The sequence below is a fragment of the Hyaena hyaena genome, unplaced genomic scaffold (assembly GCF_003009895.1).
Source record: "Hyaena hyaena isolate Hyena2069 unplaced genomic scaffold, ASM300989v1 scaffold_50, whole genome shotgun sequence".
NCBI classification, from domain to species: domain Eukaryota; kingdom Metazoa; phylum Chordata; class Mammalia; order Carnivora; family Hyaenidae; genus Hyaena; species Hyaena hyaena.
This window is the reverse complement of record NW_024080682.1, coordinates 1355691-1375928: the sequence shown is the minus strand read 5'-3', so window position 1 is coordinate 1375928 and position 20238 is coordinate 1355691. Positions and strand designations below refer to the sequence as shown.

General features: G+C 37.1%; 1 protein-coding gene across 9 annotated transcripts in view; it reads left to right on the top strand.

The window, feature by feature from the left end:
- Positions 1–20238, top strand: part of KMT2C (lysine methyltransferase 2C) — a 288474-nt gene that overhangs the window by 153623 nt on the left and 114613 nt on the right. For all 9 annotated transcript variants that reach the window (XM_039230732.1, XM_039230740.1, XM_039230739.1 and 6 more), the window contains exons 7-9: positions 7818–7980; positions 15077–15248; positions 17169–17283. In XM_039230732.1, coding sequence (XP_039086663.1) covers positions 7818–7980; positions 15077–15248; positions 17169–17283 — 450 coding nt within the window. The remainder of the gene's footprint in view (positions 1–7817; positions 7981–15076; positions 15249–17168; positions 17284–20238) is intronic.

The window sequence follows — 20238 nt, the reverse complement described above, 5'->3', positions numbered from 1 at the left end:
AGTACTAGTATGTGGAATTTCATGTGAGAAATAAAAGGGCAAATATTTTCCCTTGAAAATTTAGTCTTACTAAAATTCTCTTAATATTCTCAAAATCTTTTTGCTGAAGTATGATACATACACAGCAAAATGTACTTATTATAGGCATGCATTTCTAAAAACACCCTGAAGATCATTCATATAAACTGAGATCAGTTCGAGAAACTAGTAATAACGCCCCAGAAATTCCATTCATGCCTCCTTTTGCTCACTGCTTTTAGCTCCCCAAAGCCAGGCATTAATATCACTAAGAACGTTATAAATTTGTCTTGTCTTTTTTTGTACTTTATATAATTGGGCTCATACAATAAGTACTGTTTTCTTTTTTTTTACATATCATTATGTTTGTGAGATTCACCAAATTGTTAATTGTAATTGTCATTCAGTTTATTCTCATTGCTGGATAGTAGTATTTTGTTGTCAGAGTACTGTAATTTATGCATTTTACTGTTGGGCACTCGGGCTTTTTAATTTGAGAGTATCATGAATTGTGTTTTATGTACATTCCAGTATATTTCTTTTGGTAGTCAGTGAGGATTAATATTTTATGGAATTCAAATCCCAAAGTGACTACCTTCTTTCTTTATAACCTAAGTGAGAGTGAGGATATGAGCGAGACAAAATATTCAGTGTGTTACTGCAGTCATTTAATGGAATTTGCATTAATTACTCACATTCTAACTAATTAGGAACTCCTTGAGTTCAATTCCTCTTTCTCTTCCTGGCTTTGTAAGGGTGGGCAAGGAATTTAACATCTCTTTGCTTCATATGTAAAATGAGCAGAATGGTACCTACCTAAAATGGTGGCTTTTAGACTTGAATAAGGTATTTCTTGTAAAGTGCTTGGCCTGGTTATGTTTTATTGGCCAGCTTTATGTCTTCCCTAAATTTTGTGATTCTGTAACATGTCATTGTCTATTTTTAGCTTGTACTCATTTTTGTAATTTATAAGCTTCACTTTTATATATCCAGGATACTAGACATTTGTAATTCAAATTGCAGGTTATTTAAAAAAATTTTTTTTTGTCACTTGATTTTTTTTGTGTGTGAGATATGTATGGTTTTCACCATATAAAAGTTTAAAAGTTTTATGTACTCACAGTTATTCATGTTTTTGTTTATGGTTATGCTAAAGATTATAGCTATCATGGGTATTTGTTTAGGGCTTCTGATTTATTATGTATGTTGCTATCAACTAGAGAATTTACTATTTCCTTGACCCAGTTGATAGAGGGCACATTTGTATACTCAGAATGGTTGGCTCAGAAACACTCTTCTTAGGAGAATCTCTCTTCGGCTTTGCTGCTTCGTTACTAGGATGGAGTTTAAAATATTTACTCTTTTATTTCATAGTTTTGAATAAAGCCATTGTGTAATGTAAGTGTAATATAAAAAAATTTCTTAAAAATACATTAGTGATTTGGCAGAGACCTAACCGCACATGGCCTTGTGAGCTATTGCTGTATAATGTATCACCATAAATTCAATGGCTTGAAACTGCCCTGTTTATGAGGTCATACTTCTGTAGGTCAGGGGCTTGGCAGGTTCAACGGTGCTCTTTCGTTGGGGTCTAACAAGATGTCCACCAGGCTAGGTGCTTATTCGGGGGCCCCGGGGAAGAACAGTCTTCTGAACTCATTCAGGTGCAGGGAGAATTCAGTTATGTGCAGTTGTAGGACTGAGGTCATCATTTCTTTATTGGCCACTGGCCTGGGGTTGCTGTCACCTCCTAGACGCCACTCCCGCACCTTGCATGTGGCTTCTTTTGTCTTCAAAGACAGCAGTGATGTAGCGAGCGAATCCTTCGCTTGCTTTGAGTTTCTCTGACTTTGCTTTCTGCCACCAGCTGGAGAAAACTCTGCTCTTAAAGGAATTGTGTAATTCGAATAGATTAATCTCTCCCTTGATTAATTCAGCATCAGTTGATTAGCAGCCTTAATCACATCTGCAAAAATCCGTTTGCCATGTAAAATAGTATAATCGCTGGCATGATATTTCATCATGTTTTCTTTACAAGTCTCTGGATTAGGGTGAGACATCTTGGGGTGAGAGTGGGGAACACAGGCATTTGCCTACATATTGCAGTGTTGTGGACCTGATCCACAGGTATCAGGGACCCTCTTAGAAAGACCATTGTGGTAGCAGTGAGGAAGATGGGTCAGAAGGGAAAGATACTGGAAGGAGAAAAGTCTCATTCAGAGCAGTGTCTGTTTGTAATGTACATTTTGATTTTGTAATGTTATCTAATTTCTCTCTCTCTCTCTCTCTCATTCGCTCCCTCCCTCCCTCCCTCCCTCTCTCCTTTCCTTTCTTCCTTCATTTCTTTCTTTCGTTTATAGCAGATGTTTCAGTCAGAAATGCATGTTTGGTAGTGTACAAACCAGAATAATTACCTGGGCCAGAACAACAACAAACACTAATTAAGATATTTATTACTTTAAATTCGTATATAAAATGTTTTGATAGATTTCTATTTCAGTCAATTCTCTTCTAAGCATATTTTTCTAAAGCAGACACTAATTCTTTTGATAGAGACCTGAATCTCATTAGTAACATCTTCCTAAACATGACATTAGGGTGGGTTTACTTCCTGAGATGTCTAATCGCATGCATTATATGTTGATTCTTACTGGCTTCAGTTTTAAAATTTGGCTTCATTTATTTTTTATTCTTTGGTCTTGAGTTTTGCATTTTTCAAGCTGTATTTTTTCTTCTTTAAAAAAACTTTTTAATGTTTTACTTATTTCTGAGAGAGAGAGACAGACAGACAGACAGACAGCAAGAGCAGGGGAGGGTCAGAGAGAGAGGGAGATACAGAATCTGAAACAGGCTCCAGGCTCTGAGCTAGCTGTCAGCACAGAGCCCGACGCAGGGCTCGAACCCACGAACCGCGAGATCATGAGCTAAGCTGAAGTCGGACGCTTAACCGACTGAGCTACCCATGTGCCCCAAGCTGTATTTTTTTCTTTACCAAATTTGCCACTTCTCAAAGATTTTGACATGTTTCTTATTCAGTCATTTCAAAAATAATGTTTTTTTCTTCTGATTAAAAATTTTTGAGTGGAGGGGCGCCTGGGTGGCTTAGTCGGTTAAGCGTCTGACTTTCACTTAGGTCATGATCTCCCCATTCGTGGGTTCGAGCCCCGCGTCGGGCTCTGTGCTGACTGCCAGCTCAGAGCCTGGAGCCTGTTTCAGTCTGTGACTCCCTCTCTCTCTGACCCTCCCCTGCTCGCTCGCTCTCGCTCTCTCTCGCTCTCTCTCTCTCTCCTAGAAATAAATAAAAAAATTTTTTTGAGTGGATATATTTTGAGTTTATGTTGTGAATTCATACTTATTAATGTTTCAGGGTTAGGAAATACTTGCTCTTTTGAATACGACCTAGGAAATATCTGATTTTTTTAATTTGTGGACACTTTAATTTCACTATTCATATGCCTAGTGAATTTAAAGAATTCTATGTACATTTAAATAAAATATATATTCTGTAGTTTTGGGTTATGGAGAGCTGTGTATCTGTGTGTAAGTTTGAATCAGACTTGATAGTGAATTCTTTATCTTTATTTCATATCTGATGAGCTTTATTTCATATCTGAGAGCTATATTAAAGTCCAGTTTATTCATACACATATTTCAGTTTTACGTGTCAAGGAAATTCGTACTAGGTATGTAAGCTTTAATGACTGCTTCTTATTCTGTTGGAATTTTTAACATGACTTATTTTAATGTGAACTTTATCTTTGCCTTTTGCTTTTTGGTTTGGGTCCTGTTTTCTTTGCTATAGCTGCTTTGTTTTGTGCTTTCTAATATTTGTACTTTCCTCTCTAGCTTTTTGTTTTTGAATTTTCTGTGTCACTGTGCCTCACACACATACATGTTCATAAACATACAAACATACATATGTGTGTGTGAATATATGTACATGCACCCATATATGTAAATAAAATGTATGTGTATATAGTATGGGGGAGTGGGTGTTTGTGTGCACACATGTACAAAATATATTTTGCACATTTTGAAAGTTGCTGTTTTTTTAATTGGGAATTTAACCCGTTTACATTTATTATCCATGGATTTAAATGTTAACTTAGCAAATATTAAAATTTTAATTTCAAATTATTTTTTTAAAGACCTTGGAAGATACAGCTTTTCTTTGTTTTTGCATTCAGTATTTTGCTGGTGAGAAGTAATGACTGATTCTCTTTTCTTTGTAGAAGACCTGTTTTCTCTTGTGAGGCTATTAGAATTTTTCCTTTATCATCTTAAATTTCATCAGTGTTTCTAAGTGTGAGACATTTTAATATGAAGTGGGTGTTTTCTGTTTAGGAGGGCAATATGACAGATTTTAAGAAAGGGTGCTTTCGTAGTGATACAGAGGTCAGTGAACAGACATAAGGACTCTCTTAGCTCTCCCACCTGTTAAATGAAATTATGTTTAATAAATGTTAGCTCTTATGATTAGATATTTTCATAGATTTTCTTTTAGAATAATTTCTCTGATTACAATCCTTCTATTTTCTCTCCTTCTGGTACTCTTGCTTAAGAGACATTAGGCTTTGTAGATTAGTTTCTCATGTCATTTACTTGCTTCTCTTTCTGTCTTCATTCTTTTTTTTAAAAAAATATTTCTGAGAGAGAGAGAGAGGGAGCACGAACAGGGGACAGTCAGAGAGAGAGGGAGACACAGAATCCAAAACAGTCTCCAGGCTCTGAGCTGGCTGTTAGCACAGAGCCTGACGCAGGGCTTAACCCACAGACCATGAAATCATGAGCTGAGCTGAAGTTGGGATGCTTAACCGACTGAGCCACCCAGGTGCCCCCTGGCTTCATTTTTTATTCTGCGTTCTGGGAGAACTTAGAAGAAGAAGAGTTGGGTAAAGGTCAAAAAATTTGGTATATGAAAAATTTGATAATATTTGATATTTCTTAAGAGCACTTACCCCATTGCCATAGTTGATACAGAGTAAATACTTGATAATTAATTGAACAAGCTTTGGAATATCCTCAATCTTACTGTTACTGTTTCATAACTCATGTTTAACCTTAGTCTCTGAAATTTTGTTAATTCTGTTTTCTTTTGTATTATAGATCTATTTTTGAGAGAGCCTTTCTTATTTCAGTCTAGTGAAATAAAAGTTTTGGAAGTTCCTCAGACTTGACAGTTTGCAATGTGAACTCTAATTGAGAGTTTTTTCTTGAATGTGTTCTTGGACAGTTGTCAAAAGATATTATAGACCTTTTCTTTTTTTCTCTCCCTCTCCTCTTTTTCTTTTTTAATGATTAAAATGTAGAAAAAATAAAAGGCTATGTAGGAGTTTTAAATATTGATTCAAATAAATTGTTCAGTTGGTAAACCACTTAAGAACTATTTACTTTATCTCCATCTCCCCAAATTTTAATTAGCTTTGTAATTGTTATTTAGTTTATAATTTGTTACACTTCTAATATGAATTGTACAAGAATGCTGATGTTAGAGAAGTTCCCGGTGGAAATTTATTCTTTCATATTTTATACAATTTTACAAATGCTTTTTATTTGGTTTAGAAAGATCTATTCCAGCCTATATATAAAGTATACATTTTCTTTCAATGCCAAATGTCTTTCATTAGCTATGTAATTATAACAGATGGGCTTGAAGCGTTCACTTAAATGCAGTTAGTATTTTATTTCCCTTCCTTTATTCCCTGTTATCTTTATGTTATTGTAAATTAGTATGTTGGATACAATCCAGGGCTTCTCATAGTAGTTTAGCTAATGTCACGTAATATTTTCCATTGCAAATGTGATTAAGAGAACATGTTGGTGTTTCTAAAATGATATAGACATTGGGAAGAGGATCAATTTAAATTATTTTGTTTCCTTATTATGCACTTAAATAAAAGTCATTATATTTTATTTGCCAAAATTATTTTTAGTGCACAAGGCTTCTGTACAACTTGCCATATGCTATAAAAATAACGGACTTTAGTGGTTTATCTGAAATTATTTTGCTGTGTTTGTGAGTTAATATAAAAACTTTTCAGTGATGGGTGGGAGATGTGAGCGCACTTTCCTCCCTGCACATCATCTGGTCCTTTCAGTGTGACACCAGCCACTCAGACTACTTAGATGTTACACATGTTGTTAACCTGGGTTCCGTTAATACACTACCCATACTCAGACACCCTGAAAGGCTATAACATAAAAATAAATTTAGAAAAACCTGGTTATTACACTTTATTAGTGAGGAGAATTAAGGCTTTATTTCTTCTTTTCAGTGAAGTAACACCTCTAAGTATAAAAAGAGAACTGAAATGTGTATTAGCGTGTGGACTTGTGGACACTGTATACAACTAAAACGCCACAGGTATAACTAGGGTTTATGAGTTATTTGGAAGCTACAGTGGTCTGTTGGCTGTATTGAAAATGTGTAGAAGACTCATCAAGAGACACTAAACTTTGTTGTATTGGTTCAGTGCCATGGACTGATCATTACTAGGAGGAATTTGATGGCTCCTTCTATAAAATGCTTAAGTTGCTTATAATTTTAAGGCTATCGTATTCCCTGGTAGACTAGCAGAATACAGAGCAAGTGTAGTAGCATGTGAAAATCATCAGAGTAATGGTAGCAACTTTCTCTGTTTCAGGAGGCTCAGTTTTAACGACAGATTGTCTTATTTGGTTTTAGCTGTTTGTTATGTATTCCTGAACCACACTTAGCAATGGGATGACCAGCAGTGAGGTCCGTTTAGCACATAGACATACGAGCACCTGTTTATTGGGCCCTTTCTGTGTCCAGCAGCAGCCACAGTGCTGCAGTTACAGAGACGGCACCGTCTGCCGCCTCTGCTTCAGGATCCTGGACTAGGATAAAAAGAAGACGAGTGAATAATTCTCATGCGATGGCATGAATGCTAAAACGGAAGCCTGTACAAGAGAGAGAGCTAGGCGTCTGCAGAAAGAGATGTTATACTGTATGATGCAGGCCACCCAGCAAAAACCCATGAAGAAAATGACACCCAGAATGGCGTTGGGACGAGGAAGGAGAATTTATTAATCATTCTTAGGAAAGCTGAGTAATTGCCGCATCATAGATAAATCGCACGGACTTCCTACACTTGCATTGCCTTACACTTCCCCTGTGGTGCCTTTAGGGCTTCTATCTTTGACCACCAGCCGGAGTGTAGAGGCGGGTCGCAATAGGGGAAGGCGATACTCAGACAACTTCATTCTTCTTCACATTCTCTGTTTTTATTAAGAGATTTGAAACTCACTGCTACAGTGAGGTGTGTAGATTTGTATGTGGACTTTTAACCCAACAGTTGCCCTTTATTAACTGTTCTCCGAGTGGTTCATTTCAGGTTGATTTTTAGGTAGGGGGGAAATAGTAAGAGGTTTTTAAAAAATAGTAAGAGGTTCTGTCAACAGTATGGATTCATTTTGTTAGCCTGTTGGTGGGATTCAAACAGTGTTAAAATAACCCACAACTAGACACCTGCCTTTTCAATCGAAATATGATCGAAAATTTAAAAATTTTTTAGTTCTTGACAAAAATCAGTAGAAAAAGTGAAATGCTTTTAAAATGTGACTGGAAGGATAAATCTGTATTATACCAAGCACTCAACTAAGTATCTTAGATTTTATTAGTTTTAACAGATCTTTTATTTAGTATTATGGAAGTTTAAATTGTTTTACTAGTAATATATAAGACAGACTTTTTTTAATACCTGCCTAGCCCCACATTTGAATGCTCTTTTTCTAGGTTTTATAAAGATATTTCTTTCCCCTTTGCCCCCTTTCAGCGTTGTGCGTTTTGTAAGCACCTTGGAGCCACTATCAAATGCTGTGAAGACAAATGCACCCAGATGTACCATTATCCTTGTGCGGCTGGAGCTGGTACCTTCCAGGACTTCCGGAACTTCTTCCTTCTGTGTCCAGAGCACATCGACCAAGCTCCTGAGAGATGTAAGTTTACTACAAATCTACTTTTTAAACATTTATCGGTGTATTTACTTCAAATAACAAATGTTGTAAATTCCCTAAGGGTTATTCTGCTTGTATTAAAAGTTACATAGTCTTGATGTTCTAAAGACTTTAGATCCTAGTGATCCTTGGGGGGAATCTCTTACCACCAGTATCACTGATGTTAAATCCAAAAGGTATTACCTCAGAATTTCAAAGACCGTTTACATGTTTTAAATCCTTATTAAAAAATTTTCTTAAACCCCTGTAGAAATACTGAGTAAATAGTATTTTATCACGTACTAGAAAGTAAGTCATTTAAATAGTTAAACAGTATTCAGTGTCTTCTATACCAAAAAACCACTTAGAGAATTAGAAGATGATTCATTCAGGTGTTATTTCAGGATGGACATGAATAGGATCAGTAAACACTTTTGAAATTCTTAGTAGTTGCGTTGCCCTGATAATCATAATAGAAATCTGTTAGTCCTTCTTCTTCATTTGTCTACCTCAGTTATCTATAATTCTCAGTTTTGCTTTTTTTCCTTTGTTTTTTTGAACAGTATTTTATAATTATGTGAAAATGTTTAAATGTTTGAAATTTGTTATAGAGAAGATTATAAAACTCCTGTTTTTATTGTTAAATCTTGCCTATTTCTTAGTATATGGATTTCTAATGAGCATGTATGCTATGAAACTTTTTCCTTTAGTAAATTGAATTTTAGTCTCATTGTGAAATCTCTGTGATGCTTTATCCAGACTTTTTTATGTCACCCGTTAGTTACCTTATTGATAGCTTTTGTCTGTGTCTTAGCAGTATTGGGTAAGGTTATTTTTTTAAAATTGTTTCCAGCTCTCTGACACATAAATGTAGCTACCTCAGGCTTAAATTTCAGTAGTCTCAAGTACAGCTGGATTGCATAATCTCAATACCATAACTTCATCTTTAGTTAAAATTATTTAAAGTTATTTTGTGTTTACATGTATAACTATAATGTCCCTAATCACTGTGCAGACAGAAATTATAGATAGGGCAGACTGGTATGTCAGATTGCATTTAGGTGCATAAGGGATTTTAAGTTAAAATATGTTTGCGATTATATACTTAAACCTGGGAGAAAAAGAGCATTCCTGCACAGCAGCCGTCACGGGTGTTACTTAGTCTAAGACCCCACGTGGTAAGGTGCTTCACAAAGGTGCACCGGTTGGGAAGGCATGATCAGAGTTGACCATATTCTGGGTGGTATAATATGCCTTGCCTATCAAATAAAATAACTGTATGTGTGTTTAAGAATCTGGATTTTATTCATTGTTTTGTACTTAGTCATACCGTAGACTTCAGGAAACAACATACAAACTTTTCTGTGACCACGTTTCTGACGGTAGACATTTTGTCAGTTAAGGGCTCTACTGCTTCCTACTGCAGACTGTCCTAGGAGTGCATACCTCACTTAGTGTGAGGGCGTACATCCTGTGTAAAGTAAAGAAGTGTGAGGAGGAGGGCCGATGAGCTGCTGTCACTGAGCACGTGTGTACCATGAGAGGTCTGTGCTGGCACACAGAGCTAAGAGATACACTGAAGCTGTTGGCACTGTGCCTTGTTCCAAGATAGATTTGTGGAGACTCATAAAAATACATGAATAGTAGGATAAAATAAAACTAAAAATATGCAAGGAAATTTGGCCATGGGAAAATCAGGGTAGTATAAATATGAAGATAATAGTGACACTGGTATTTTGAGCAATAAATGCATACTTCCTAGACCTAAGCCACAAACTTGGCTCCACGGCTCTCCAGCAATCAACACAATGAAGGGAATGTGAATAGTGACCTGATTCATAGTAATGTCAAAAGAATTCACTCGATACTGAGACTATGTGTACATCATACACTGCAAAAACAGATCCCCCAGGGCAATGTCTTCTAACTGCCCTCAAAATAAGCCAGTGGTATGAAACCAAAGCCAGTTGAGTAAATTCTGTTCCTCAAGGATTTTAAACAGTGCAGGCTGTATACACAGCTTTCTGACTGTCCATCTTAATCCAAGGATATAGAGAACATTGCAGATAGAGTGTATTACAGTAATTTACAAGATAGTCTTCATAAAATCCTTCCTAAATATTTTTATGAAATCTTGTAGCTATCCAGTTATGTCATAGAACAAGGTACTTTTTATGTTTTAAAAATGCAGCTTAAATGGAGTGTCACTATGAAGGTTAAATAACAATTAATCAAGACCATGTAGTGTTTTACCTTGTAGACAGGAATTGCTTTACAAAACGGTAGTTATTCCAGCGCTCATCTAAGACCCAAGTCCTGCGCATACATTGAATATAATAATTTATGCTACTGCCAAAACATAGAGCAGCATGCTGGATAGTTAGCAGAGTTAGGAGTTGGACTGACGTCTTTTTATGAAAGTTGAAAAGTTAGAAAAAAAGGACCTCATTAGAAAGAAGTCCCAACAAAGTGAGCATCTGTGAGTTAGGCCAAGATTTTTATCAGAAAACAGTTTTAGGGTCATTTGTCATAGATGAATGCTGGTCACGGCCTCCTCATCATTTGCATGATGATGCAAGTGTACACTAACCTTGTCTGGAAATTTTACACTAAATATCCATTTTGGAGATGTAGCCAGATAGATTTATTGAGCAGCGTTCTGCTTCTCCAAGAAAGCCAAATGGCAAGGAGCCAACCATGCAGGATGAGAGGAAAGAACCTTCCAGGAAGAGTGAAGTGCTGCACAGGTCTTGAGGGGTGGGCCTGGCGGGACTGGGGAGTGGTAGCCAGTTACTCTGCCTGGAACACAGCGTCTGCCAGGTGACTGTGGAGACACCAGCAGAGCCAGCACAGACTACATCGCTTAGGCCTTGTGGAGAAGGGGAGGGGTTAGTTCTTTTGTCTATACTGAGAAGATTTTAAAGGGTTCAAATGTGGGAATATGGTCTCTTCTTCCTTCACTCCCCTCAGCCCTAACTTATTTTACTTCATTTAAGCTTTTAACTAGAACCTCGTTTTCTTGGTTGTCTGTGTATCTCTTGATACCAAGTCCTGCTGCTTTTCTGTTGTCTTACATTCTGTCGGTCCCTGACCTCTTTACCTGCCTGCTCTGTGGGCCAGCCTCTCTGGACAACATCCATGATTTACTTTTCTTTCTAGCGATTCCATTTAGGCCAGTGCTGCCTCCTGCCAATAATGTGAACAGAGATGCAGGTGCTGGGACGTTGGTGGAGGTCACCAAGCTGTGCTGACGGACCCTTAGCTGGACGCTGTAGTGTGACTTTTGGTGGCTCTTTACCAGGGCTCTTGTTCTGACGCACGAGCGTAGTCTCGCCTTCCAGCTTAGCCAAATGAAGCGGTCTGTGACAGGGTCCCTCCTCGTTTAGGCCCAGTGTTCTCATCTTCTCCTCCATCTCTTCTCTTGTCACAGCTGTCACTGGAAGTGACCCTGTCCACAGCCTTGTTTCTTCTGGCTCTTTTCTCGCTCCTTCTACATCATTTAGTCTCCTCATTATAGGCCTCTGCTGGCACTTGCCGTCTTACTTTCGTACACGTGCAGACATTCCTCACCTTCTTTGCGCTTCCAGCGGGAGTAAATGTCCATGAGTAAAGGGCATGATCTCTGGAGTCAAATTGACCTGGATTTAACCCCTGTTTTCTCTCAAATTAGCTTTAGCTCTAGTCTTTTACTCCATTTCTTCTGCTGTTTCAATTGCTTAAAGAAAAGTTTCACTTAGTTGTTTAATTATTGCTTCAAACATCATTTCTATGTGCCTTACAGACATATATGTACGTATATGTCTCTATGCTTATTTCTGACATGACACGTTGTCCAGTGACAGCATCTTTTGCATGACCTCTAAAAGGCTGTTTTAGTATTTCTGTACTTGTCTTCTCCCTGAATGGGGAAATGGTTGAAGCCAACTTCATTTCTTGACGTAGTGCCTTTTTTTTCTATTACTGTTTTTACATAATGCACAGTAAATGTTTTTAGACTGAGTATATCATGTGGATGCTTTTCTTTGTCTCACTTATTACCAGTGATCGATGCTAATCAAACAGCATGATCGTGTTGTCATCAAGGAACTGCTATCAAGTGTCACAGTAATTTCTGCTGCAGTGATACACACAGTTATCTTAGTGTAGGCTGGGCTTTGCTGTGTAAAACAGTGCTGGGCAGTAGAAATATGAGGCGAGCAATGTACGTAATTTAAGTTTCTCTACTCACATTAAACATTTTTAAAGTGACAGTTAATTAAAAAAGTATGTGTAACCCACTGTGTCCCAAAATATCAATATTTTAACATGTAAGCAATAAAAATTTTGAGATATTTCACATTATTTTCTTCCTACTGAGTCTGGAATCTAGGGTGCATTTTACATGTATTGCACATGTCACTTTGGATAATCATGTTTCAGTTCCTCAGTAGCCACGTGTGGCCAGTGGCTACCATGGCAAGTACCTGTCAGAACAGCAAACTCTGGAAAGTTTCACAGAAGCATTTTAGACAGTGTTCCCTGCACAGGAAAATAGATAGATGAACTGAGTAGTATCTGATCATCTGAGTGTAGTATTTGCTTCAATTTCTGTAAGTTTTGAGTAGGCAAAAAAATAAAAAGATTAGCTTTTAAATGCATGTAGCTTGAATGAGTAAATATTGGTACTCTCTTTTAGTATTAAAAAAATAATTCACTCTATTATGTCATTTCTATCGAACATGAACTAATTTATGACATTTCTATTTTTAAATTAAAGACTTATTTTAAATGCTGATCAAAGAGTCATTTAAAAGTGATTTTAGAAGTGAGTTCTTAGTTTAAGATGTATTTAATAAAGATTTGATTTGTGTTAAGCAGTTGAGGATACAAAGTTGAAAAAGACAAGGACCTTATCCTTTAAGGGTTCATAATATTGTGTTATAATCACCTAATTATATAACAGTTTATTCTCAGCATTTGAGGAAAAGGAACATTCAACAACTAGATGGATATTTATGTGTGGTAACATTAGATATTCAGGGCTATGTGTGAGCAGAGTTTTGAAGGCCTCTTTGGCGAGGGTTAGGGGCACAACAAAGGGACAACATTTCAAGCGGTGACAACGATGTAATGACACAGTCACCAAACAGCACAGGGTGTTCATGTGCGTAGCAAGCAGCTTGCCGTCACCAGGCATAGTGAGTGGTCCTGGGATTCCACTATTTGAAAACTTGCTCTAGAGGTGTAGATGATTAGGGAGAAAGTCGGATCTACTCACAGGGATCCCATTTAGAAGATATTGTAATTACCAAGATGAAGTGGGCTGGACTGACTATACACATTGAAGGAAGAAGGAGGTATAGGAAATTTACTCAGTAAGACTTGATGTCTGCTTGGATGTGTTGGGTCAGGGAAGAGGAATAGTGAGACTAAAGTTTCTGTCTTTTTCCAGATAATTGAGTAAAACAGGAGAGGTTTAGGCTTTAAAAATGTTTTATTTTAGAGGTGTTAAGTTTTGAGTATTTTTAGAACATTTGGCTGTTGAGGTCCAATTAGACTTGAGAATAACATTATATAATTTACAAGGAAGTTTGGGGCTAGTGATATAGATTTGGGAATCATGGTGCTATTTAACATGTTACATGAGAGTTGATATGATCACAAAGGGGAACCAACCGTAGAAGAGGATGAAATCCTAAATCCTAAAATACTCCAGCATTTAGAGGGATCATTAGGGGTAGACTAGCCAACACGGAAGAATGAGATGGAAGCATAGGAAACCCAAGGGGAAATCGGGGAAAAGCTGCCATCACAGAAGCCAAGAGAAGGGGAATTTTAATGTGGGAGTGGATAGTAATGGAAATGCTGCAGCATGTAAAAAGAGAAGGTCTGGAAAGTCAACCATTGGGTTTCATAGATCATTGGTGACTTCCTGGAGGTGGCACCAGGTGTGTGGCAGGTATGCGGCCACCCTGACACACTCCAGGGCTTGCTTCTGTGCTGCCTTCAGACTACGGATGGTTCCTACCATTTAAAAAGGACTCTAAAAGAATGAGAAAAAGTCTGTATATCAGAGATTTTATGGCTTATAAAAACAGTTTGTCAAGTAAAAGGAATAGATTATTACTCTGCTTACAGATGGTTGAATAGCAAAAAAGAAGGTAGAAAGGGCTTAAAACCAGAGGGGACTGACCAAACCTTCAAAAAATAAAAGGGAGGGAAAAAATGTTCATATATACAATTTAAAACAGTCTTTGGATAATCAGCTAATCAAACCATTTAGTATGTGTCACATATAGACATATTTATGTATATCATCAAATTGGTATGATGTTTAGAACATTATTTTTCTTACTGTAATGCGTATGAGTTTACTTGGCAGGACAGTTCTTACATTTTGGTTTTATGGTAAAAGAGCTTAAAAAGTGCTATTTCTTTGAATCCACATTTAGGGATAGAGGATGTCCATGATTACATAGCTTTTGATACCTTTTTATGAACTGGCAATTAATATAGATGAATATAGAATTAGTATATGAAGTTTTGTATTTGTGTATGACTATGAAGTGTCCATCTTTAATGTTCCCCTTCATACGATGTTTTCCAGTATTAAACAATATTTGATCTGAAAAAAATTAGTCTGTTTATGCTTAAGAAGCATTTAATTTAGTTGATATTAACATTTCTTAATTTTGTCTCTTGACTTAATCTTGTTAATTTTAAAATATATTTAACATCCAAATAAAATGGTTCTTTTTGCACCGCAAAGCATTTTCTCAGTTGATATTTTCCTGTTTGGTTTTCAGCAAGCAGGTGTTGAGCACTTAGTAGGTGTCCCGCATCGTCCTTGGTACCAGACCTGCTCTGGTCTCAGGTAGACGTAGGCACAGATAAAGTATGTCACAACTTTATGATTAAATTTAAGGTAATTAATTTTAGATTAAATACATTAGTGCTTTTATTGAGACCTTACTCTCATTGGATATCAGTTCAATGTGGATAACATCGAGTGTCTGAAAGGTGTACCATGCAAATTCCCTTCAAGTGATTTTTAAAGTGTAAAGTCAGAAAAATATTAAACTCTTCTACAACAATTTCATTGTTTTACTGTTAATTATAGCAAAGGAAGATGCAAACTGTGCAGTGTGCGACAGCCCGGGAGACCTCTTAGATCAGTTCTTTTGTACCACTTGTGGGCAGCACTATCATGGAATGTGCCTGGATATAGCGGTTACTCCATTAAAACGTGCAGGTTGGCAATGTCCTGAGTGCAAAGTGTGCCAGAACTGCAAGTAAGTTTTAATTTCAACTCCAAGGTGTGTATTGAGTTTAAGAGAGACCCTATTATTAGGTGCTAAAGGTTTGTGTAATATGATAAAGATTGTTCATACTGCAGCCGTATTCATTCCCACTGATTTCATCATGTCTTTACGAAATTACTAGATGTTAACATTTATATTATTTTGCAACAAGTCTAAATAAAAACTAATTTTAATAATTTTAAATTCCTCTGGTTACCTAAAAAGCTAATTTAAACTTGGCGAACATTTTAAATGAATGATATTAACAATTTTAAAAGAAGCAGTAGAAAAATAAAGCGACTAATTTTGAGAGAGGCTGGGGTGGAGATTTAATAGGAAAATCTCTAATTGCAGAAAGTTACATGAGAGTGAGTGAAAGAATCAGTGATGTGTTTGAATTTCCATTCTAGGAAAAACTATTTATACTAAGACTACTTAAAAAATAAAAAAGAAAGCTGTATGTATCTGAAAGACAGTTACATTCAGTAGATCGTACTCACCATAATACTGAAGCCCAGTTATACGGCATATAAACATTTGGAATGGTGTTACCTTTTCCTATTTGTTGTATTCCATCCTTTGGTTATTTCTTCAATCTTTTTTGTGATTTTTCTCCTGCTACTAATTAGCATGATAATTTGGGAAGTTATCCGCATCTGTAGCAGTCTTCAAATTGTTTACAAGCTGAGGACTTTTGTAACAGAAGAAATTATGCCCACCACTGCCATGATCAGTCTGTTTTATTTCTAATTTAATTTGATAACAGTAAGCATCAATATCTTAACAATTATGTGGAATGAATAGGACCATGTGCTTTTTATATTTTGGTAAAAATTAAAATATCAGTAAACACGTATTTGATAGCTTGTTATCTGTGCCTAGTTTCTTGGGAAGGAATAAGAGGACTTGAAGGATTGCTTTTCCTCGAAGATCTTTCCATGTAGCTAAAGAGATAAAACATGCAATTTTATATGTAGAATTTGTTAAAATGAATGAGAAGTAACTAGAGGCCAACTAACCCATCTTCCTGTTTACTTCTGTTTGTCCCCAGGTTTTACTCAGCGGCTCCTCTCTCCACTCTTCTTCTTACATTCCCCAGTTTTTCTTTTCCTGTCCTCTTGAATTAAATTCTTAGTCTCTGAGTGTGGCTGAAAGCCGAGAATCCCGGCTGAGCTCATGCTTTAGGGCAGGGGCTCGGGCTTTGGGGCAGAAGAGCATTCAGGGAAAGAGTTGAGGCTTTTTTTTTTTTTTTTTTTTTTGACTACAGTTCTTAATAATTTTGAGGAGATGATTCTTAGACCTGTTTATTTAGAACTGATGCTCAGTGGATATTCTAAGTTCTTCAACCAGAATTTATGTTTAATTCTCCGTGTCTTTAATGTTCACATTTTATACCTGAAACCAAGAGGACTCAAGTTTATTTTATTCAGGAGTCACACAATTAGTAAAATGGCAGTCTGAATACAAATATAGGTCTGATGCCAAATTCTATCCTCTTTTTATTATATGACAGTGTCTTTCCAGTTCACAACGCCAACATTTGTTCCTTCCCGTGCAGCATCACCTGTCAGTTACAGCTTCTTCCCCTAGAAAGGATGTTTACAAGATGTTTAAAAAATAAAGGCCAGAGTCCTTCATCTTCCCTTAACCTTCCTTCTCTGCAGGAATCCTAACCTGGCTAAAGGAGGTTCACCATAGGTGAGCACTCAGTAAGGATAATCATATAAGGGACCTTAGGCAGGTGTCTGTTTCATCCTTCAGGGGGTTAACTCTATCATCTGAGCATAGACAAAACAGACACTGAGGTATTTATGAACTGGGCAGTTCCTAGGACTGATTCTTTTCATGATTACTTATGTTAGAAACATAAGTTTAAAGATAAGGCATCATTAATGCTATCTTATTTTTTAGACAATCGGGAGAAGATAGCAAGATGCTAGTGTGTGATACGTGTGACAAAGGGTATCATACTTTTTGTCTTCAACCAGTTATGAAATCAGTACCAACCAATGGCTGGAAATGCAAAGTAAGTTGTTTATTTTTTTAAGAAAAATATCATCATCTGTATGCTTTTCATATAGACCAGACAAATCGGATACCTATTCAAATCTATACATTATCATCAACTTAAAAAAAAAAAACAGCTTTATTGATGTATAATTGATATTCAATAAACTGCACATATTTAAAGTCTGTAATTTAATTTGACACATGTATACATTTATGAAACCGTCCTTACCTTCCAAGATAATGACCAGATTCATCGTCCCTAAAAGTTTCATGGTGCCCCTTGGGAATCCCTCTTTTCCAGCTGTTTGCCCTCCTCCACCTGCGCCCCCCCCACCCCCCCTCCAGGCACTCTGCTGTCACTCACCGTTGATTAATTTGCGTTTTGTAGAGTTATATATAAGTGATATCATATAGTATACACTCTTGGTGGGGGTGGGTCTAGCTTTTTAAACTCAGCAAGATAATATTTTGAGACTTACCCATATTTTTGTGCATGCCATCAGTGATTCCTTTTTACTGCCAACTAGTGGACGTAACATAGTTTATCACATCACCTGTTGGTGAGCATTTGGGTTGTTTTCAGTTTTAAGCTGTCATGAAAAATGCTGTTATGAACATGTTAACGTTTGTATGGTGCTTCATGGCTTAGAAATTGTTTTTGAATGATTCATCTTTAATCTCTCCAGAAACACTCTGAAATGTAGTAGACCCTTATGAAGATACTGAAAACGCAGAGCTATAGTTTTAAAATTCATTAATTTAAAATCCAAAGATAAAACACTCATTTTGGTGATTGTATAGTGATTTCATATGCACATCACATTTTTATGGGTGTAACTACACTAGAATTAAATGTTTGGAATATATGGTAGATTCATATGTATGTATATTGTCCCTCCCCTGTGCTAGTTTTAGTGATTATTTACTTAGATATTTATTTTTATATGGTGTTTCAAGTTTCCCTTGGTTTTGAGAGAGAAGGTCTTGTAGACATTTTTTCATTGCTGAAGATACCAGTCTTTCTGCTTGGTATGACACCCTTACGATGTATTTCCAGTTACTTTTAACTTTTTCCAGGTACTCTCTTAGGCAGTGATTCTCCCTTCTTTCGTCTGTTTTGTTACCTGCGTCTTTATGGCCCCGCAGTGCTCCATGCTGGTCTCTGTAAGCTTCCTGAGGAAGCTCCGCAGGCTCCATGTCTCCAGACCCCGTGGACTGCCCGGCAGCTCTAGCTCCTGAAGAGTTAGTGCACCACCACCAGGTCCACAGCAACACATTCTAGAAGTACTTGACTCGGAAGCACAAACTATTTAAAGTCTTAAAGTGAAACTAGAAGAATAGATCAAATTTATCTTTAATTTTCAACGGACTGAACACAACTTTTTTTTTTTTGTTTCTGGTTTGGAAGATATTTACCAACAGTATTTACTGTGACTTTTCTTTAAATGTTCTCTGGGATGGCTCAGTCATAAAAGTAGTTCATGCGCTTCCTTTGAAATTGATATGGGCAAACTAATACATTCTAGATGAGAGCTAGTGAGGGCCTCGTGGTCATGTTCACGTTTACTTATTTGTAGCAGCAGAATAGGGACAAAAACTCAGGTTTCCTGTCTTTTTTTTTTTTAATATTTGATAGAGCACAAGCAGGGGAGGGGCAGGGAGAGAGAGAGAGAGAAGAGAGAAAATCCCAAGCAGGCTTTGCACTGAGAGTACAGTGTGGGGCTTGAACCCACAAACCATGAGATGATGACATGAGCCAAAACCGAGAGTCAGATGCTAAACTGACTGAGCCACCCAAGTGTCCCTCCGGTTCCCTGTCTTCCCAGGTTTTATCCTGTATATAGTGCCATCTTCCTGTGCTGTGGTACTGTACTTCCTTGAGGGGCAGGGCTTTTCTCTCTAGATTAATTAAGAAATGTTTCTTCATCTAAATTTCATTTTGTATGAGGATGTAGATCCTAAGAAACTAAAGACTCTAGATCGATAGGCTATCTCTCTATATCCCCCAGGTTGAGATTATTATTATATTGTTATCTCAGTTTAATAGAACATACATGAAGCTAGGTGTAAACTTTTTTTATCTTCAATATGTACACTGCCTTAAAAGACTAGTATGAGATAAATATTAATTTACTCTGACATAACTAAATTCCCAGGATTGGTTTCAAAAGAAAGATATTTTCTCATGCCCAGTTCCGTGTATAAGCTTTCCCTCTGGCCTTAAAAAAGTTGGTACAGAGAATGCCTTTTGTATTTGTATACAAATAGTATTGATAAGGTCTTGACCATGTTTACTAGCTCAGAATAATCAGACCTCAAAGTGCCAACAAGCAGCCCTTCAACAGTGGATGTAACGAAGTGTCAACCATAACTATAGTGTTTTGTTCATGAGTGCACCATTGTGGCACAATTGAAATTTGCACTAAATGGGGTATTGACCCAGTTTCTAAAATTTTTTTATTTTATATTTTTATTTATTTCTAGGAGAGAGAGAGAGAGAGACAGCGTGAGCAGGGGAGGGTCAGAGAGAGAGGGAGTCACGGACTGAAACAGGCTCCAGGCTCTGAGCCGGCAGTCAGCACAGAGCCCGACGCGGGGCTCGAACCCACGAACCGCGAGATCATGACCCAAGCGAAAGTCGGACGCTTAACCGACTAAGCCACCCAGGCGCCCCGACCCAGTTTCTAAAATATGGAACAGTTCAGTGGATTCCTCATTTCTAGTTACTGGTGTGTTGTTTGCCATTTAACTGTGGTCAGTGGATGTGTATGCAGACAGGAACCCTCGCTTCTGGCTCTCGGTGCCTGTGCTGGCTGCATAGCTCATTCTTGCCATAATTTCACTGTGTAAAATCTTGGATCTTTCGTACATTGTCGATGCACTTGGAACATAAATACAAAAGCTAAATACAGGTATTAAAATCTGCATTGTGGGACCCTTGAGGGTCAGTTAAATTTTAATTTTTTTTTTA